General features: G+C 42.5%; 2 protein-coding genes across 4 annotated transcripts; one reads left to right on the top strand and one right to left on the bottom strand.

Moving 5' to 3' along the window:
- Positions 1-282: 282 nt before the first annotated feature.
- On the bottom strand, positions 283-17,984 carry LOC108651850 (speract receptor). 3 transcript variants are annotated; one of them, XM_089258987.1, is made up of 16 exons: positions 17,904-17,984; positions 6,757-7,391; positions 6,372-6,681; positions 6,065-6,315; positions 5,876-5,947; positions 5,661-5,806; positions 5,441-5,600; positions 5,180-5,270; positions 4,131-4,318; positions 3,455-3,673; positions 3,291-3,395; positions 3,154-3,225; positions 2,889-3,063; positions 2,164-2,834; positions 1,456-2,105; positions 283-1,392 (listed from the first exon to the last, which is right to left on the bottom strand). In XM_089258987.1, exons 2-16 carry the CDS (start codon positions 7,171-7,173, stop codon positions 1,188-1,190), a joined length of 3,732 nt encoding a protein of 1,243 aa, XP_089115113.1. In that variant the 5' UTR covers positions 7,174-7,391; positions 17,904-17,984; the 3' UTR covers positions 283-1,187. The 3 variants fall into 3 exon arrangements, with proteins under 3 accessions (XP_089115113.1, XP_089115114.1, XP_089115112.1); XM_089258988.1 differs by having other exon boundaries at positions 3,455-3,634; positions 17,904-17,983; XM_089258986.1 differs by having other exon boundaries at positions 3,455-3,634; positions 5,876-6,315.
- LOC108651848 (vitellogenin-2) lies at positions 11,845-12,942 on the top strand. Its single transcript, XM_018101753.3, has 3 exons — positions 11,845-11,969; positions 12,029-12,146; positions 12,202-12,942. Exons 1-3 carry the CDS (start codon positions 11,924-11,926, stop codon positions 12,905-12,907), a joined length of 870 nt encoding a protein of 289 aa, XP_017957242.1. The 5' UTR covers positions 11,845-11,923; the 3' UTR covers positions 12,908-12,942.
- Positions 17,985-18,036: the final 52 nt, after the last annotated feature.

The following is an 18,036-nucleotide window of genomic DNA, read 5'->3' as shown; positions in this document are numbered from 1 at the left end:
ATATTTATAAACAAACTTGAAGCAGTGCTCCAATAGAAGAGATAGGCACTGGTCCATTGGCTAGTTTTGTACCGAGTCGAAATGCTCCGGGCAGTCGAACAATAATCGAGACATACATTATTATATAAACATATTTATATACATTACATATACATATACATATTTGAAAATCTTTAAATGCATATTTTGAGTAGATTTGTTGTTGCAAGCATTTTGATAGGAATACCAAAGAAGCCCCATATATATACAAATACGATTCATGTCTAGGATGAATCGTAGATATTGTTATTTAGTAACTTGTTGAATTGTGTTTTATTGAAACCACCAAAAACAGAGCACACTCATACAATACATTTTTGACATTGAACAAAACAAATTACAAAATTAAATGATACGCATTGAATTGCGCTTTAAAGCTTGTGGCTTATCAAATTAATAAAAAGAAACAAAAGTACATACATATATATATATATATATAAACCTAGCAAAACTAGGTTCAAACAAAAGCAATCAAATCGAAATTGAAATTCCATAATAGAGTTTATGTATCGTATTTTAATATATATGTACATATACATATAAAATACATAATTATTTACAAGCAATTTGAAACTTTTGCAAACTGGCTTTCGCAAGACTTTAGAGTTAAATGAAAGGGGAGAATTTTATGCTAAGGACGTTCCGAGAAAAATGCACAAATTGGTTTTAAACTCAAATGTAAAACACGTTAAGTTCAAACAAATTATAAATACTACTATAAAACTACACGCAATATAAATATAACAATAGTGAATGTGTCTTCAAGACAACAAGAAATTTCAAATAAAAACACAAAGAAAAAAGCAGATGATAAGTCTTCACCTATATAATCGTATATTTTACTACTAATTATTATTTTCAATCTAAATCTAAGCTACTGTCTAAAATATTGTATTTATTATGTATACAACGACTAGATTTGTAATCACTCTCACAATATGCTGATACTATTACACATACATATATAGCAAAGTTAGATCGGCTTGAGATATGGGCTTGGCGCGTAATAGAGAATATATATGAAATTACATACTATGTAGGGGCCTTATGCACCCTCTAACAACACTTAAAGCAACTGACAAGAGCTGAACACCATTATATAATACTTCTCATAATCTTCAATTTTGCGAAATGAGCTTTGTTCTAATCTAAACCTCAACATGATTTAAGAGCAGAGGCGTATTAACCGTCGGATAGGAGAACGGCCTTTGTTTTTGCTGCTGCTGCTCCTGCGCGTCGAGGTGTTCGATACTTTGGCAGGATAGCGTTGACTCGTCATGGCGTGAGTGTGTAGAGCCGCCGGATGAGCGCCGCAGGCCGGTGTAGGAGTCCACCTCCAATAAGGCTTCGTCACTGAAAAGAGGAAGAGCCATATTAATTACGCTCTACCATAATGAAGCTAAAATCAAATCAAACCTATGATATCGATGATGCTCCAACATATTGCCAGCTGCGAAGCGCAGCTTCTTTGGCGACTCGAGACTAGAGGATCGAGTAAGCGAGTTTCGTGGCAGGTTTTTCTGCTTCAAAGAGGACCGTATGCCGCAGTCACTGGCGTGCTCCTGGGCTTGTTTGATGGTACCTTGGATGAACTTGTTGAGCGCCCGCGAGCCACGCCGTTGGGATCGCTCATAGGTGCGACGCACGCGGGCCTCTTCGTCCTCGCCCATCAGCCAGTAGGTGCGCTGCTCGCCCTTGCCTTTCATTGAAATAATGCCACGCTCTTGGTAATGATAGCCCCCCAATCGGTCCAGAAGCTGCCGGCACTGCCAGCTACAGTGGATTTTTAACGGCACTCCGCTCGACTCCATGCGCGACGCCGTGTTGACCGTGTCTCCAAACAGGCAGTACCGTGGCATCTTAAGGCCCACAACACCTGCGCATACGGGACCTGAGTGTATGCCGATGCGAAGTAGTAGCCGATTGGTGGGCCGATGACGAATCTTAAATTCGGACACAGCGCTGAGCAGATGCAAGGACATTGTGGCGATCTCCGCGGCATGCAGATCACCGTTGCGCAAAGGCAGCCCAGATACGACCATATAGGCATCGCCGATGGTTTCCACCTGTTTCGAAGAATGAAGCTTTACCATATTCAACATTTCGTTATGCAAGGAAACTCACTTTGTAGACATCGTAATATCCAATGATGGAGTCGAAGCAGGTGTACAGATCATTAAGGAAGTCCACCACCTGAAGGGGCGAGCTTTCGGCCGACATGGCCGTGAATCCGACAATATCGCTGAAATAGATGGTTACTTGTTCATAGTGCTCAGGGTCCACTTTGTGTCCTTTCTTCAGCTGGTCGGCCACGCAGCGTGGCAACATCTCATGCAAAAGGGCATCAGTCTTTTTCTTCTCCTCTTGCAGCTGATCCGTGCGATCGTCCACGAGGGCCTCCAAATTGTTGGCGTACTTTTCCATCATAGCCATCATATTGTCAAAGATGTTCGGTCTCATTCCCTTGCGCAGGGGCCTTAGTTTGGTGCGTATGGTCTTAAACTCCGGTCGATCCTCGGGCCGCTCGGCCCAGCACTCCCGCAAACACTCGCTGACGCAATCGAAGGCGGTCTCGAGAGGCTGCAACGATGGGCGATAGGGATGGAGTTGATCCTGTGGCTGCATTACTTTCTGCAAGCATTGCATTGGCGTCAAGCCTGTCTCCCCAAACGGGCCACGCCGCACATGCATCTCGTACAGCAATATAGCAAACGAATACGCATCCCCGCGCTGTGTGCCCATAACCATCGATGAGGGCCCCTGCCTTAAAAGTTCTGGCGCTCGATAGAGTAGCTCTGGAAGAAAATCCGTAACTATATCAACTGTAACAATTAAGGCAAAAGACTCACTGAGGCACTTAGCCGACATGTGCTGCATGTCCGTGGAGCTGTCTTCGATGCCCTGCTTGAAAGCAAACAAGCCAAAGTCCGTCAACTTGACCACCCAACGCGAGTCTACTAGGCAGTTGGACGTGCACAGCGCCCCGTGGAAGCGAATGGGCGACTCGTGCAAGTAGATGACGCCCTGCGGAAGTCAGAATGCTGGGGTCAGATACGAACACGACAATCAGCGGGAGGAGATGCCATTAGTATAATGTTACACAGCAGCACTCACGCGTATAATGTCCGCCACCATGGAGGCAATGAACATATTGTCCAATTTGACGTCCTCGTTCTCCAGTATATCCTATAAATATGAAGAGTGGTTAGTCTGGGCTCTCGCCATACAATCAGCAACAGCAGATGACCGACCTTAAGGCTGCCACGAGTGCAATATTCGCTGATGATGCAGATATTGGGGGGTTCCGTGCAGGCACCGATAAAAGCGCAAATATTGTCGTGACGTGCATCCCTCAGCTATTTGCGAATGTGAATGAAATTAAGTCTGCCATAAGTTTGGAGATTAATTTGCTTACAAGCTTCAATTCCTTCTTCATTTCCCGTGTGATGTCCACGCTCTTTTTTCGAACTTTCTTTATGGAATAGAGCTGGCCCTTGTAGAGTCCGATGGGCGTGAAGATAGTCGTATAGCGAAAGTCGGCGTCGGGGTTAGAGCTCAGGCTAACCTGGCTGGTGCGGATAAGGGGATGAGTTGACTGCGGAGGAAGATGATGTGGCAATTGATTTATGAGATTCTGTCAAACGTGAAATAGCAGAGTATCGCTCAGACATTGAGTACCATCGAAGTAAGAACATAAACAGACAATATGCAATTTTGTGCATATACATACAACATATATTAGCTAAATTAAGGGATAAGTCAGTGTCTTTTTCCCATTTCTATCTACCATTCATTCCAACTTATAGATATTCATGAATAAACAATCATAAGATAATCGTATATAATTTTACAACTGATATAATTTTATTTCAGACTTCCACCAATACTACATATTAACGAAATAGTTATCGCTTTTTTAACAAACGACGTACGGACCTGCGAGCTCATATACTTTCTGAGATCGAGGATTTCATACTTACGGACGGACGGACAGACAGACAAAAAATCGATTCAGCTTACCGCCCTAATCAAGAATGTATATGTATATATAATAGAGCTGCATTGAAGGTAGGTAGCCAATCACAACTTACTCGTGTAGCCTTTTGTGTCTGCTGTTCGCGCTCATTGTCGTGAACCTGAACCTCGCGAAAGTCAATTTTCCAGAGGAGGCTATCCAACTCCTGTTCGTACCTCCAGTTGCGATAGAGAACCAACGAGACAACGCCCAACAGGAGAAGAGCGCCTCCAGCGATGCCTGCCGATATTTCGCCAGTATAATCTAAAATTTAGGAATGAGGGTAAATAAGATTACTGGATTTAATATTTTGCAAATAGAAACGCTCTGAGCCCAGTGAAGAGCTGATATTTCAATCATTATACACCTCTTTTAATATCATTACTGTGTAGAATTCAATTCTTTGAAAACTTCATTATTAACAAGTAAGAAAGCTCTAGTCGAGACTGCTCGACTACGAGATCCCCTGAACCCTTCAAGCAACACACACACCCACACACACATTGAATAATTTAAATTCTAGACGTACAATCTTAATGAAACTTTCAGAACGTAATCATAATGATTAAATGTATGTATATACCGAAGCAAAAGTCTTAAATACTTGAAATACGCCTTTTATGATAACAAAAATCGAAATTGTTTAAAATGCATCTTATACATTTTAAATTTGGAGACTACCTTTAAAGATGTGCGAGACATCATTTTATAAGTGATTTTCGATAAGGTTTGTTTATCGATAAAAATATCGGAATGAGTTATCGTTTTTTATCAGCGCGATAGTCTTGAAGTCTTAGCTCTTATATCTTCTGAGATTGACGCGTTCATACATACGGACAGACAGACGGACAGGGCCAAATCGACTCAGCTCGTCGTCACACCCCCTTCCCTTTTACATACATTTTAGCAAAACCATTATACCCTGATTTCCCATTTCAATGGATTTCCCATTAGTTGGCGTTTCTTATAAAAGATATATTTAAGAATAGACAACAGACGGGACAGTCAAACCTATGTTTGTATACTATTAATATATTTTCTTTATAAATTCGTATTGCTAATGGGTTCAGATCATAGAAATAATGAAATAATGAGAAGGGTTGATTTGAAATGTAAGTAACTTACTGACGCATTTCTCGCCACCGAAACCACAACGGGGAGCAGCCGCGGGGCGCACACCACCAACCCAATTGATGCTGCGATACAAGTTCAAGTCCTGCAGAGTTAAAAGGGAAGTATAATTAGCCTTTGAGAAGGGACCAGACTGATAATGTGTCTTTGCTATGCCAAAAGCGCTTACCTGCTCCTGGATGGCAATTGTAAAAAGGCAATGTTTATTTTTGTTTATAAAAAAAATACGACCAAGACTGATGTAGGATTACTTACCGGCAAAGCCTCACTTGTTCTATTACTAGTCTTATGGCTGAAGGTTCCTACGGGAAGGAGACCCAGAGCCGTCTGGTTGCGACTGTTGCGGAATGTTCCTCTTGCTAATACTGTGTAGTTGCCAGCAGCGTCTCCATTTTCATCTATGTACACATGATAACTGTGCATTGTGCGTAAAGAGGGTCAGTGGAAATGCTGTCTCGCTTGCTAGGATACTCACCCCATAGCGCTCAGATAGCGCGAGCCTTTGATGGCCGACACAATGAGACTGCCATTTCTAGGCCTGCCACCGGAATTTAAGACGGACACCAATGCATTAGCGTAGAGATGTACGGCATCATACAGATAGGCTGCCTCAGCGCTTATCTTGGGAAGAATTGCATTATTAGATTGTGAACGGGCCTTGAGACAATAGCGGGGAGGACTCGGACTAACCTGTTTCGCGCCACCGAAGAGACCCAATGGGTTGGGGAAATTGAATGGCGGCCGCTCCATGTACCTGTTCACCTTCACAGAGCACGCCAGAAGCACGACAAAAACAAATGTTTGGTAGTAGCGAGAAAAAACGGCAGTATTTTTAGGAACGGATGTATCGCTTAACCAGGACGTGCCCGGGGAACGTACCTCATTGGCGAATGTGGCGAAGGAAACAGGCGCTGTGGGAACTACACCGAGATAGGACTGAAATGCTTGCGCCGCCAATGGCTCTACTTTCTCCATCAAAAGGCCTCGCAGATACTTTTCTGGCTTGACTGGATCATATTGCTCAATATCGATGCCAACCACAAAATAGTCTCCACGAGAAAGTAGACCCCTCTGCTGCAGGCTGACCATGAGACCCACGTGCTCATAGTAGTGTCCAAGAACTAGATAGACTACGAACAAAATGCGTCAGGATATCCAATCACAATTTGCGTATGCCAATACTTACTACGAGTATTCGCATGGGTTTCATCCACCAGCTTATCAAACGGATTGGCCATAAAGCCGTGATGGTAAATCGTGCTCCACGTACGAATATCCCGCACAATTACTCCTGCGCCGCTCAGTGTGGCGAGTATGGTCTCCGCCACGGGCTGGTACTGACTGCTGGTATCGTCCAGGTAGAGAAAACTCACCTGTGTCCAGTTGAGGGCCAACAGCAGAGCCACCACTGATTTCGAGATCTGCGTGTCCGGTGGTCGGGTCCTAGCGAACGTCGGAAAATCCAGTTTGTTCGACGGATCTCTATGTGTGCAGTACTGTCATTATTTGGGTGGGAATTGAATAAATGATCAACAGTTCTGCGACATTGTAAGCTATAGATTGGCACCTACATAGGATATCATTGGCAGATTAAAGGCAGCTGCCATGCGGCCCTCGTGAACGCAAGTCTCCTGTGGTCCAATATAAGCAGCCACCTGCTGCGTCCACAATGCCGCTGTTTGTCGTATGCTGGCGACTTCGTCCCCATAGGTCTCCGCCACAACGAACTCGAGCGAGTGGCCCAGGTCGCCCAATTTCCCAGCGTTGACCTGCTCCACCGCGAGCGATATAGCACCCGAAATCGTGATGCCAGGTCGCTGGTAGTCCAGGTTTCCCGGTCGACGTTGGGAGCCCGTCAGATAACCCAAGGTAAAGACCTCCCCATAGCAAGTGGGGCACTGGTATAAGCAGAGCAGGAAGAGCAGCAGCCCAGAGTGGCGTAGAAGGTGTTGACTGCTCGGAGGGAAAGCGATACGGGGTGTACTCATTACGTGCCACGAGGGTTGCGTAAAGCTGACTTCAGGCAGTTCTTTGAGAATGCAGTCGCTTCGTTTAATTTAATTGCTCTTGGACGGTAGTAGCTCCTCTGCTGACAGTGTCACGATAAGTCAAGGATCTTCGGCGAGTTGCAACATTTTTGTTGAATTTACAGCTGCGGCAACAGCTCTATTGCCCTCTAGTTGTCCCTCTCCTCCTAGCGATATTTCTGTGGGAGACATTGACATACTTAATTCGCTTATCCTGTTCCTTCAAAGCTAATATTGCTCACAAAATAAAATTCATAAGATGCATATTTTGTGGCCTCACGTTGAGTGCTTAAGAAGTTATGATTATTTCATTAAGATTTATTCAATCTTCAGTCTGCCTAAACGCTCTACAAAACAGTCTACAAAATCAGAGCTAACAAATTCAATGCTTCACTAATACATATGTATGTATGTACATAGTAAATAAAGCACTCACACATACACACCCACGCATAATAACACGCTCTGCTTACTGCGCAGCTTACGTATTGTATTTATTTATTGAGTAACCTAATCAAGTTTTCAGAGTCTACTAATGGCATTAATATGTTCGTGTTTACGAAAGCACAGTCTCCACTGTTATGAAAAAATCTTTGGGTTCATTACACGGATCTGTACAGTAAATCAAGCCAAGCTTAAAAAACTATTTCAAGTTATGGACTGATTGATAATGAGTAAATACGATGAGCTATCGATAATGCGTATGGTATACACACTATGCAAACAATATAACCATATGGCTGCTGGTATATAAGAGAATAATATATTTTAAATTTCACGGCATGAGCTTACAAGATTGCTGCGTTTACGTTGACAAATAAAAACATATAAATGCTCTAAACAGTCGATTAAGAAATTCCATCCAAGAAAAGTAAATGAACAATTAATTTCCCACATGCACAGCCCAAGCATAGTTGCCGGGCTCTGGGTATCTTTTAGTGGTTTATATACCCTGAACCCATTGAAAATGGGAAATCAGGGTATAATGGTTTTGTTAAATGTGTGTAACAGGCAGAAGAAGACAGGGAAGACTCCATAATGTACATATATATCTTCTTGATCAGGGCGACGAGCCGAGTCGATTTATCCCTGTTTGTATGTGTGAACGCGTCGATCTCAGAAGATATAAGAGCTAGAGACTTGAAATTTTTTTAGGTCCGTATATAGCGCACATATCGAATTTTCCTCCAAAAATCGATAACAAGTCTCGATATTTGACTATTGATTAAAAACCATATCGAAAAATAGTTGTTCAAATTATAGTCTGCAAATTTTAAAAGTAGACTCATATGTATATTATAGAATTTCGGTTTTTATTGTAATTTACCTCCCCATCCCTATATCAACCCCCTTACCTGATTCATAGATTCAAACATACGGACAGACGTACTCTATGGGATCTGCCAGTATACCCTGATTTCAAATTTTCAATGGATTCAGGGTATAACAACGACAGTTTTTGTTCAACAATGTCTGTCTACCTTTTTGCAATATCAGTTTAAGTTTGATTTTTATACTCATTCAAGAAAGTGAACTATTATACTCATTCATTCCGGCTTATCCTTTACTACACTACACAAATCGGATGAAACTGTATATCCAGGATTTTTACAGCTAGAGCGCTGAAATTCTATATATTCTGTAAGGATTAATGAATAAATTATATGTCGGGTACTTAATAGTAACCTCGTTAGGGGCGTGGCATATTAAAAAATACCCTGTAATTTTCTCATTTTTTGTGCGTAAGTAGTTAGGGTACCGTTAGCATGTTCTAGGAACTGACCAAATATGAGGCGTCTGCGTCCAGAAGAGGCGTGGCAAATCGGAAAAAACTGAACTGCCCGTAGCCTCCAACTGCTTGTTGTGTTATGGTTTCGTTCCGATTAAATTGAAAACTTGTGTTTGCTTGTATAAATTTCCCATATATGTAACTCAAACATATCTAAAACACTAATTGATTGACGAAACGATTAAATCACTGCTTCCACTTGCATTGGCATCGAACAAAAATTGCCAACTCGAACGCCTCACGGTTCATCAAACCTTTCTCCATCATCTCTCAAACTTTCGGTGGCATCAAAAATGATTTCTTGTCCGCACTTAAAAAGACAATGTGGAATCGATGATGGTCACCCGAACCCGTACTATGTATATCTTTGGCTTTTTCTCAGTCAGGAGCTTTTCTGATTGGTTTCTGCACAAACTCTTTCCCACTGTTGTTTTTTGTTTTGAGACTTTAGCTGTGGGGTGGCTTATGCTGCGTATGTGCGATATTCGCAAAGCCATTCCACGGCCTGCAGCTATCGCAGTTTTCAAGGTAATTTATTATATTGAATCGCCGTCAAGCACTTCAAAGTTTGCACATGCGGGCTATTTGATCACTCTTCTGTTCCCGTTCCTGCTGCCCTGATTGGCTGCATCCGCCCATGAAAAGCGTGACACGTCCCCCGCTTGGCTTATTACAATTGCACGTTATCACAACACAATTACCTACACAAGCCCCACACAGGGGTCGTAGTCAGGCAACACGTCCCGTCACATCCCGTCTCACGCATTCCGCGCATTCTGCGCATCATACTTGAGTAATGGAATTCGTTTGACGCCATCTACTAAGTAGGAGCCCAACGCCCTCACACATCCACTTGGGAATATGTCGAATTAAATAAATAGCCAATTTAACCACGCTACAAAGATAATGAATCACTCTCACATAAAAATAACGTCTGCTAACTGTTTTGTGTGTATATAACTTTAAACTTTAACTTTAGGGGATATAGTTTTATCCGCAATGGGCGTAGACAGCTGCCATATCTCTTTGAGTTTTTGTTGTCAACTTTTCTGGCACTACAGCTAGCAAATAAAATGAATTTTCTCTTTGCCACACCCCAGGCGGATTGAAAAAATTTGGACACCTTATACTCATTTCATTTCATCGTCAGTGATTATAAAATTATTAGTACTCTTGTTGACGATTTGTCAGACTTGGTTCCTACGCTTCTTATGTAACCAGCAACAGATGCACCATAATTGAATAACCTTTGCTCTAGGAGAAATAATCAGGGCACAAATCTCCAGCTCTTGTGGCGTTCATGTTGTAAATAACTAAGGATTCTATAGTCACAGGGTTTCGAAAAGTTTTAGTGTATTTAATATACCTTTTAAGCTGCTTAAAAAATAGTAGTGCGACTAGATGTTGAATCAAATATGTGGAGACTTCACAACTGAACATCAACATTCAACAAAACTAATATTTATAATATGACTATTGATGATTGTTTTTAGGTCTACATTATCATGAAATAGTGGAGCAATTCCCATAGAAGTGTTTCATTGTATATGGATCTCTCGGCTATACATATAAAAACATAGATTTATACACTACTTAGAAGTAAAATTTGTTATTTGCAAATGCTCAATATTTGCAGTTGAAAGATGAAAAACGCGTAGCCGATGAATTGATTGAAAGATTTGTTTTTTAAAAGAAAAATTCATTTGTTACCTATGTTACTAAGAAATCTATCACTTAACGCTAACCCATCCATATAATATGCCCACACCGATATATTTACATAACCTATTTTTATGCCCTGTACAATGGTTTTGTGAAAGTGTAGAGTATACGAGTATGAGTATTGACTTATATTCTTATATGATATTAATTGCTGCTTTGATTTCCTTTTTAGCATGGCATGAATACCTAAACATAAATGACAAACTTGGGAATATATCTCTTTCTCTCTCCTAGATATTGGCAAACAAGTATTAAAATCTTTTGGTAAGTAGTTTCAATAAGAAAGCTGTGTTGCAGAGTCCAGAGTATTGCCTAGTCTGGCACTCCCGACTGGACCACTCCTGTATATGTATAATGCGTGTAGAATATACTCCCTCGTCAGAAGTTCTGCTCATCGTTAGGACTGGTTATAAATGCGTTGGCATTATTTAATAACAGACGTCTGTCCATAAATCCAGCGTGTGCCCCAAGCGCTTGACGTGCTCGCTGAGCCGGCACGAAGACTTAGTTAGTAAATGGGTGCCGGATCCATGGCGTTTGGTTAATTGTTGCCGCGTGCACTTGACAGACAATTTCGCAAGCAATTTATCTGCTCCGTTAACGCTGGCTCGAGTGCACAGCCAGCACTTTGTTGCCAAACGGCTGGATTATTGGAGTCTATGAGCGACAAATGAATTTTTGAGCACACACAGCTTAGCTGTGGAGCCTAAAAAAGACAACCGCCCATCAAACGGGGTCGATATCATGAATAAGCCATGTGGGAGTGCCAGAAGCTGTGCAACGTCTGTCTGACAGCAATGCATGCAATGCCAGAAGTAGCAGCGTTCCTACCGATGCCAGGTGCGGGGCCACCTCGAGCTGTCAGCTATTAACGAGTGAGCTGCTTTACGGTCAAGTAGCTGAGCGGACAAGCAGCGGCTGACTTAAACAGGGTTTGAACTTGATCTGTCAAGCAATTAAATGCAATGTGTTTGCAGCTAGCCGATTAATTCGATTTCGCTGCAACAAGACTCATAAATTACTGTCGCTACTATGCCAGAGAGCAGGCTTTAATGTATCGTATACGGGCTGGTATCATTCCGAAGATATTTTGATTAGGCGCGCTTATCGATAATCTAATCTAATCAGCATTTGCTATCAGCAATCAATAATTCTCGGTACCTTGCCAAGGGCTGGATTTGGGCTTCAGTTGAGTGGAAAATGCTGTTCATTGAGGTGCTGCTTGGTTTTCTCCTGCTGGCTGCGGGTAAGTAAAGCCACTGCAGGATTGCAACAGACCGATTCTGGCAACAATTTATTTTGCAGTTGATGCAGCTCCAGAATATCTGCTCTACACACGCCGCAATGGAAGCACGCCTGAACGAGTTAAGCCAGAGGTGGAGTCGCTACTGCGCTCTTCCTTCTATGCCCTGGAGCCAATTGTGTGAGTCACCTGAATCTAATCAAGAATCCCATCTGACTGTCCACTCCGCCCACAGAGTCTACATACCTCGCACGTCCGGCGATAGCGCTGTGCACGTGAACCTCGTTGCGGCCCTGCTCGATAGGGAGCCTTGCAACGTCTTCGCTGTGCACCCGGACAAGGAGCACAGCCAGTCAGAGATTGTGGACAGTGTGAGTGGCTTGCTGATCATGCTGCACCGCCAGTTTGATGTTCCGCTAAAGCAGAAGCAGATGGTGGGCTTTGGAGCGGGTGCTCACGTGGCTGGAGCCGTAGCTGATCTCGTGCGGCGCCAGCTTGGCGACCCTTTGCCACACATCACAGCACTCGATCCAGCTTTAGTCATAGACGCACTAGAGCATAGGCTGTCGGCCCAGGACGCCGTGCACGTGGAGGTTATTCACACTAATGGACAGGGACTGGGCACGATGGCGCGATTGGGCGATGTGGACTACTATCCAAATGGTGGACAGCAGCAACCCGGCTGCCATGAGGCGGCAGATCCAGATTCCTGCTCGCACGAGCGAGCCCTCGAGCTGGCTGCCGAGATGTGGTCACCGGTGAACAAGCTGCTTTGCGCCAAGTGCATGTCGGAGGAGCAACTGGATGCCAGAAGCTGCCGCTGGACCCTGCATCGCATGGGCGAAGGCGGAGCAACCAGCGATGCCCCGGGTATTTATTACCTAGAGACGCAAAGCAGCGCCCCTTTTGGAAAAGGCGCCTTCCACATTTCCTTCTTGTAGGGCACATTACAATAAAGAGCACCCCATAGTATAAATGAGTGAACGACTTCCTTGATCATTAATCACTGGCTCCAGGGGCTCTTTTGCCAGCCAACCAGCTCGCACCATCTGTGCCGATGGGTGTCAAGCGCCCAACGCATTCATTACTTCAAAATAAATTTTAGAGCCTCTGGCTCAAAGTTTGATGTACGTGAGGCACATATTGCGTATACGCCCCGTCCGTGTGTATCTCTCAAAAGGTTGTCGGCTTCATCTTTGTTCAAAGTTCGACATCATTTCGAATTTTTCTTCGTAGATAATACATAGATTACTGCTAACAAAGTGAGCCTAATGAGCAGTGTCATACTCCAATGGACGACTTTGAGTTCCATTTAAGCTAAAATTGTTTCGACTCGAGCTGCGAATTTAATGACTTCAAAGTCAACTAATAGACGTCGAATCTATGCTTTAATCTTTCTCTCATCACTTTTTTCACGTTTTTGGTTACATTTACTGTAAGAGAGTAGTATGACTGCATAGCCGGTCGCACCCAAGTTCAATACTTTACTTATTGCTGCGTCATAGCGCATTTTTACGATACATTAAGATGGCATTCCATAGTGCAGCTATGTCCCGAGTTATTTCTTTAAAGGGTCGACTGCTTGGAACAAGCAAGCGGGCGCAACTCGTCTTTTGTCCTTGCCCAGCGAGCAAACGACACGCCCACAGTGTCGGCCCCTGCGTGCGTGTCAGCTGAAAGTCAAACTTAAGCTAAACTCTCACAAATTGCATTTCAATTGCATTGCACATGAGTTTATCTCCATGCGTCTAGATGTCTCAGCCGGCGGAAACGGGCAAAGGGCGAATTGTTCTATGGCTGAGTAAATTTCCAGAAATACCTGACATCATTTAATAAACCCGGAAAACTTTGCGATTACTATGTATTTACGATAGAAAGATAGTAAACTGTTAGTCGTTCGTCACTTCGGACAATAAATAACAATTGTCTTTAAGTAAAGGACGACAGTCGATACTCGATGAGCGATAAGCGACGGTAGATAAGTGAAAGTTGTCAGAGCCTTTTTAGCACGCGTAGGTCATTATTGTTATCGGCTAAGACCCTTTTCAACATGCATTCCAAGTGCTAGAGGCTCAAAAATATGCGTTACTATTAATTTAATGTATATTTTATACAAATGAGTTTTGTGGCTTTTAACACCGGCTTCGAATCCTACTAAATCCTTGAAATCTCAGTTTAGTCGCAAATATACAATTTTTATTTAACTGCGAAACATTCCAACAGAATACATATTATGTACTTAACATTTATTTAGCTTTGCATCATCTAATGGATTTGGATCTCTCATGTATTTCACTCAATCGAGAAAGCGCTCCTGGGACCATTTAACATTATATTGTATGAGAAAATTCAGATTTTAAACAGAAAAATTTATTTATTTGTATTTCAATTAGATATTAGCCTCATTATTATAGCTCAGCTTGAAAATGAAGATTCAGAAGGAGGCTCTGTAGAATATACATACAGTAGAATATGCTCAAGGGACTGTCGCTATAGCCGAAAGACGCTATAACCTTCAGGAACTCTGGTTGACTTTGAAATGCTTCGTTTCAATATTAATTTGATATGCTGAAAGGAAAAAATTAAACCGGAGGCAGAACATATCGAGTTATCAACTGAAATGTTTGGCGCGAAAAGTTTTCCCTAACCGTTAATTGCAATTTTCGTAGTGGTTACTCTCACCGCCCTCAAAGACTTAAAGCTGAAACTGAATCGGGCCCAGCAGGCATTAAAAACACAGTGAGGTGCTCGACTGAGTGTTAGCCGAAGGCTTAACGTCTTTATTTGACTATTTGGCGTCAGTTGGCCTTAAAATCTCTTCGTAAAACAGAAGTATTCCCACTCACAGCACGATGAGCCAAACCTCGTTGCGTGGGCCATTAAATGACTCAGACAACCGACCACCCGCCCCCCTCCTCCCCCCCCCCCACACACACACACACACACACTAACGCGCACACAGAATGTGAATCCCTGGTAATTTCTGTGACTTCGCCCATGGTTTTTTTTTTTTTTTGCTGCACCATAAAATATTACCAGTTTGCACAGACGCACACTCGAACCGCACTGCTTCTTTCGAGGAACGATTCTTCAGCTTTGTGTTTTGTATTGTTAATTAGGGCCGAAACTCAACCTCTGAGTGATAGGAAAAGAAATTTCGGCGACCAATGAAGTCATTTAGCAACCTCTCTGTTAAGTTTCCAGCCCACGGTTGTGATGCCACATCTAATTAAATTCATTCACTTAGCGCAGAAATAAACATAAATATTATTAACTATAGTGAATATTTTCGATGGTATAATATACTTGAATTACTATTTATATACCCTATATATAAGCTAGAGTAGCTTATATACACACATATCTACATAATAAATTCAATTTGCCTATATACACATCTGTTCCTGGGTCTATTTATTATTCCCACAGAGGCAAGAGACTAGAAGGAAATAGGCTTTAAGATGTAACTTTACCTAGTAATTACAGGATGACAATTCTCATCGGAGATTATATTGTATTATAAGGTATTAAGCATATTACCTTTAAAACATTTTAAATAAAATTTCATTATGAATTAATATTGTTTTACATTGAAACAACATAATTTATCTGTAAACAGGCGGCACTTAACAGGTTCTCACACCTGTATTGGTTAGTCGGGTGTGTGCCTTATCGGCCGTTCACGAATTACTTTTATGGTTATGCTAATTCATTGTCAACATTTTTATGGGATGGCACTTAAACAGCCGCCCCGACTATGTACGCACCTGCAGTTCACTTTCTTCAATAAAACTGGGCCACTCTTGTTGCTTTTTGCCGACATATGCTTACTTACAATGGGTGGGCCCAAGGGCAGTGCAACGTTTGTTTACTCGGCTGTTCGAAATGTTGTACATGCACTGGCCAGATGCGACACGCCTCACACTATACACCACATGCCGCGTGCCACAGGCCACAGGCCACAGGCCACAGCAAGAGGGCTTCAGATAGTGTCCGGGCCTGTTTTGCATTTAGCAAGTGATAAGAGGGCCATGTGACTGATTGAAAATCCATCTACATACGGAATTTCATTAAACGTACATGCGACCACGTCACCGCGCGATAACAGGTGCTCCACTAGTGGGTGGCGCAGTTAGAGCTGCGGGCGCTTCAGAAAGCAATTTGCGGGTAATTTGCAGACAATTTTTATGCTGCTCACGCGTGAGCATGCAAAACCTCTTAATCGGCTTAATCTCTTAACCCACATTCTCTAATCAGCATTATTAATTTATAAAGGCATTGGAATTTATTTAAATTTAATGTCTAAGACGTGATAAGGATATGCCAGTAGCTTCTGCCGCTTATCGGGCGCGCCACAAACTTTCCACGCCATCTGTCGGGTGGCTCGCTTTGGCTAACGGCCATTGCCATCCATCATATTCGCAGAGCTCTGATAACAAAAACAACAGCAATCCACAACATAACAGCCCAGCTGCCAATAAATATGTGTGTATCGTGACTGTGGTCAGTGACAGAGACGTCGACGCTGACGCTGACGCCGACGCTTAGGACTTCGCGTCGTAGCGATGACGCTGAATGCAAAACGCACGCTTGCATATTACGAGCAACAGCACAAGCGAAACGGGTCTGACAGCGGCCTCCCTTGCACTGCAGCGCCCACCCACCTCCAGCTAGCACATTCTGTGATCACATTTTAAGGCATGCCGTCAGTCGCATATGCTTATGGCGCTGACGTCGCTGCCCGAGTCACTACAGGCATGCCCCGCCGCCACGCGCCTTTTGCTATTGAGACTGACTCATTTTGGGACTCACGCAAAATTAATTTAAAAAAAAAAAAAAATTTAAATAAATTGCATGAGCTTTGTTTTTGTTGTTCAGCTATGGACTCTGCAGCAGCAGCAGCGGTAACTGTTGACATTGTTATTGTTGCTTTTACGACGCTTATCAATTATTTTCTCGTTGCATGCGAACTTTATGTAAATTAAATGCGAGTGCGGTGTTGTTTCTGCTACGTGCAATTGCATAATTGTCAATGGGAAACTTGGATGGGGGGTTTGGAATGCTCAGAGGACAAGATAACGACAGCTAATTGAGTTTGGTTTTAGCCAATTGGCATACATTTAAAGATTTAGGAAAATTACATATCTCTATATGTACGGTGGTGGTGTGTGGCATATGTGCATATGTATGTGCCAACTCACACACGCGTACACACGCAGCAATACACTCCCGTATACATACATCTTACTAACGGTACTTGAAACGGGCCATAAAACATGACAGCTAAGTTAATTGTAAACTTTTCCTATTAATTTTATGCACATGTCCGCCCACATATTCGCATACGTACTAATACAACATATATATATATATATATATATATACATACGTACATATCTATATTAATGTTTGTTTGCTTGCAGTTATTGTTGCTGTTGTTCTGTTGTTTAACAAATTTTGTCACGTTGTGAAAAAAGCAAAGCAAAGCAACGCGATTTTGACAAAAATTGCACGCACTAAACGTACGCATAAAATTAAAAACTAGATATTCTCATTTTCATTATTATTTGCAGCGAAACACTTTGAAATGGTGCGATAATTTATTGGTGCCACATTTTTACACATCGGGCAGGTAGAGAAAAGATCTGTGCACTGCCACCAATCGTTTTATAAACACATTTTCCATTACACCTCGATCATTGCGCAGACAGCAAATATAAAAGAAAACAGATTGCGCTTTGGCCAATTTACTGACACCTGTTGCCAAAAGAAACGAACCGCCAATATCTGCGACAGATGTTGAGCATACAAAAGGGATTGGAGATATGATCGAATCTTGCAGATGATGGTGAAATTATTTCAATTAATCAAACATGACACGCGCGAACTTATTTTTTTGGGTAAAATTCAAATACATATATAACTGTTTGCAGTTACCCATGAATTGGGGGCTTCGACATCTGCTGCAATTGCGAAACACTTACACGCACTCCACGCAACCGACAATTCCAACCGTCAAATTCACACTGAATAGAGCGGCACATTCTAATGGGACTGTGTGAGCTCTATG

Source organism: Drosophila navojoa, chromosome 4 (assembly GCF_054131105.1).
Source record: "Drosophila navojoa isolate 15081-1374.11 chromosome 4, UAZ_NAV_1.0, whole genome shotgun sequence".
NCBI classification, from domain to species: domain Eukaryota; kingdom Metazoa; phylum Arthropoda; class Insecta; order Diptera; family Drosophilidae; genus Drosophila; species Drosophila navojoa.
Note: the sequence above shows the minus strand (reverse complement) of the source record. Positions and strands in the feature narration are given on the sequence as shown.